At 43.0% G+C, this 3103-nt stretch overlaps 1 protein-coding gene across 1 annotated transcript in view; it reads left to right on the plus strand.

Moving 5' to 3' along the window:
* Nucleotides 1-3103, plus strand: part of mast2 (microtubule associated serine/threonine kinase 2) — a 108652-nt gene that overhangs the window by 50020 nt on the left and 55529 nt on the right. Inside the window, exon 4 of the mRNA XM_008406483.2 lies at nucleotides 625-656. Within this exon, the coding sequence (XP_008404705.2) occupies nucleotides 625-656 (32 nt within the window). The remainder of the gene's footprint in view (nucleotides 1-624; nucleotides 657-3103) is intronic.

Consider the following 3103-nt stretch of genomic DNA (forward strand, 5'->3'; position numbering starts at 1 on the left):
TGTGTGTGTGTGTGTGTGTGCGTGCGCCCTTGGAGAGCTTTTATCTCTGCACATGCTCAGTCTGCACCGTGGCCCGACTCGCTCCTCCAGCCTCTTTCAGTCTCTATATCAGGACTAACGACGTTTCTGCTCACTGTTAGGAACTTTATTAACTCTTCAAATAAATCTTGTTTAGTGACATTTGCTGATTTTCTGTACTGTAAAACAACTGAAGTCGTTTCACTGCAGCCTGGATCTGATGTGCTGCAGCGACATCTGCTGGTCAAACTGTTGAACCATTTATGACCAAATAACTTTAGGTCATTTTTTAATGTTTTTAAAATAAATGTTCATCTTATCTTTGTTCTAACTAAGCCTTCAGTATTTGGATTAACTAAACCAAGAGTCAATTTTTTGTATAAACTGATGAAAAATCACTTTTTTTTTATTTCAAATTGTCCTTAAAAATTTATAAGCCCCCAAATTAGCCCCATAATATCTTTTTCATCTTTATTAAGCTATTTATTGTTGTTTCTAAGAAACTTTATGACCCCAATTCAGCCGCCCTTTGAGCACCGCTGTATGAAACGCTCTGGTTGATGGTTTGGATCCAGAAACTGACAAACTCTGTTTCCTCTGTTTCAGAAGGAGCTGAGTCTTCCCAGAAGAGGCAGCTTGTAAGTACCTGAAACCCTTCGTCCAATCAGAGCTCTGCTCTCCCCTGGAGAGAAGCAACGAGCCAATCAGACTTCGGCTTTTGGTGTCACTTTGCCACTTCGTTCAGGTCGCCTCCTGCTGGAGGTTCAGGTGAAGCGCAGGAACAGCTGCAGCTCCGTCTGCAGGTCTATTTATATCAGGCGTGCGTTTTGGACCTGCAGGGTTTCCAGGAACGTTCCTGGCTCTGTCTGAAGTGATTCCCATCATGAAAAGGATTTATTTTATTTTAGGATTTTAATAATCTGGAAACAAAACTACCTTTGTTCTGTCCTTCATTCATTCACTGTTTCCTCTCTTGCTTTCTTCCTTCACTCCTTACTTCCTCATGTTTTCTCCTTTCCTTCCTGCTGTCCTTCCTTACTTTCAGCTTCCTGGTTCTTACAGATTTCATATTAAAAGCCTGTATGGGGCTAAATCAGGGCCAGAAAGTCTGATTTAACCCAAAAGTCCTGGTAGTGAAGCTGGACTTCCTGTTGGTGAAGCTGGACTTCCTGTTGGTGAAGCTGGACTTCCTGTTGGTGAAGCTGGACTTCCTGTTGGTGAAGCTGGACTTCCTGTTGGTGAAGCTGGACTTCCTGTTGGTGAAGCTGGACTTCCTGTTGGTGAAGCTGGACTTCCTGTTGGTGAAGTTGGACTTCCTGTTTGTTTCAGGGTTTCTCCCTGTTAGAGGTGCTGATGGGGCCCCTCAGTCAGATTCTGCCCCAGGCCCCATCAGCCTTGGACCGGCCCTGCAGGATGAGTTAAACCTGCTGCACTGAGCAGAGATGAGCAACAAACAGGAGATTTAATGAAATTATGCTAATATAGCTTTAGCAGCTCTGACATTTCATGTCTGTTGAGTTTTTAATAAGAATCTCAGAGACTGTTTTGGTTGCTGGAGTTTACGGACGAGTTTTTCTGATCTTCATGCGTCTTACCTCAGACTAAAAGCATTTGATACGGTTTGATGCTTTGTGTAATGGGAAAAATAATAATAAAATAATATAAAACCAGCGTTAAGCGCGACCACGAGGTGAGGCAAAAGCTCCGCACCAAGCTGAACCTGCATGATGAGGTTAGCGCTGGTTCGTTAGCCGCTAACGCTCCGACCAACCGGGACACAGACATGAACTTTACAGGGCAGACAGCGCCACACGCTGGGCAGCGAGTTGAGATGGAAACGCTGCATAATTCTTTGTTCACAAAGATAAATCATCCTCATCGCTCCTCTGAAGGCGACTACAAGTTATTCCTGCGGTTCACATAGAGCTGCACAACCAGAGCTAACACAGCGGGTTTAGACTCTTACCTCAATGCAGAGTTCTGGAAAGAAACATAATTCCTCACAGGAAGTTGATGTAAATATCCAGTAAAGCATGGCAGGCTGCCAGGCTTATAACCCTGGGAGAAACCCTGTTGTTTTGATACCATTTTATCTCCACTTTTATATTTCAAACATATTCAAACTATAATTTTACTGTAGCGTAAATGTAGCATCTTTTTATATAAATCCCGTGTTCTCCAATAGAATCACTGAAGAACTCCAGAACCATCCAAACCTTAATTTAACTAAATTAATTTTTAAAAAATTATTACATTTAATTGTGATTTAATTTGTAGAAAACAACTAATGTTAATTATCTTTTAAATAGATAAATTATGCCAAAAATATCAAACTGTGAAAAACAGGCTAACATTTTTTTAATGCAAATAATTTTTGTTAAAAAGAAAATAAACACAAAAATATCAACATATTTGTCCCAATAATTTCCACCAGCTCTATTGTCTGTTTTACAGTGTAATAAAACTTTCACAGTAAATTACAGTAAAATAGCAATAAATGTAAATGTTTTTAAAAACTTTTTCCAGATTGTTAAAGCCAGATGGTTTCAGAGGAAACCTGTTGGACCCGACCCGACCCGACCCGGCCCGACCCCCTCCTCCCTCTGTCCTCTGGTCGCTGCAGACAGCAGAGCGTTAGCCGCTAGCAGGGATTAACCGGACAGCTGCAGCAGGATCGGCGCTCCGGTTCTGGGAACATGAAGGGAACCGGGTCGGCGCTGCTCCTCTCGGTCCGGACTTCTCCCCCATGAAGGTTTTGGATCGGGTTTCGCCTTCAGGGGAGGAACCGCTCTCGGATTTATCCTGACGTTTGGAACAGGATGCGGATTATTCCGGAACAAACGGGGAAATCCGAAATGGGATTCATGGAGCAAACTGGCTGCTGAGAATAATCTGCTGTGGATACCGGTTCTGGATTAGGATTCAGAAACCCAAAGGAACGTTTCACCCCGAGAAGAGTGTGTGTGTGTGTGTGTGTGTGTGTGTGTGTGTGTGTGTGTGTGTGTGTGTGTGTGTGTGTGTGTGTGTGTGTGTGTGTGTGTGACATAACTCTGAGGTCATCCCTTTAAACGGAGATCAGGACGGA

Source organism: Poecilia reticulata, linkage group LG4, assembly GCF_000633615.1.
Source record: "Poecilia reticulata strain Guanapo linkage group LG4, Guppy_female_1.0+MT, whole genome shotgun sequence".
Taxonomy (NCBI): Eukaryota; Metazoa; Chordata; class Actinopteri; order Cyprinodontiformes; family Poeciliidae; genus Poecilia; species Poecilia reticulata.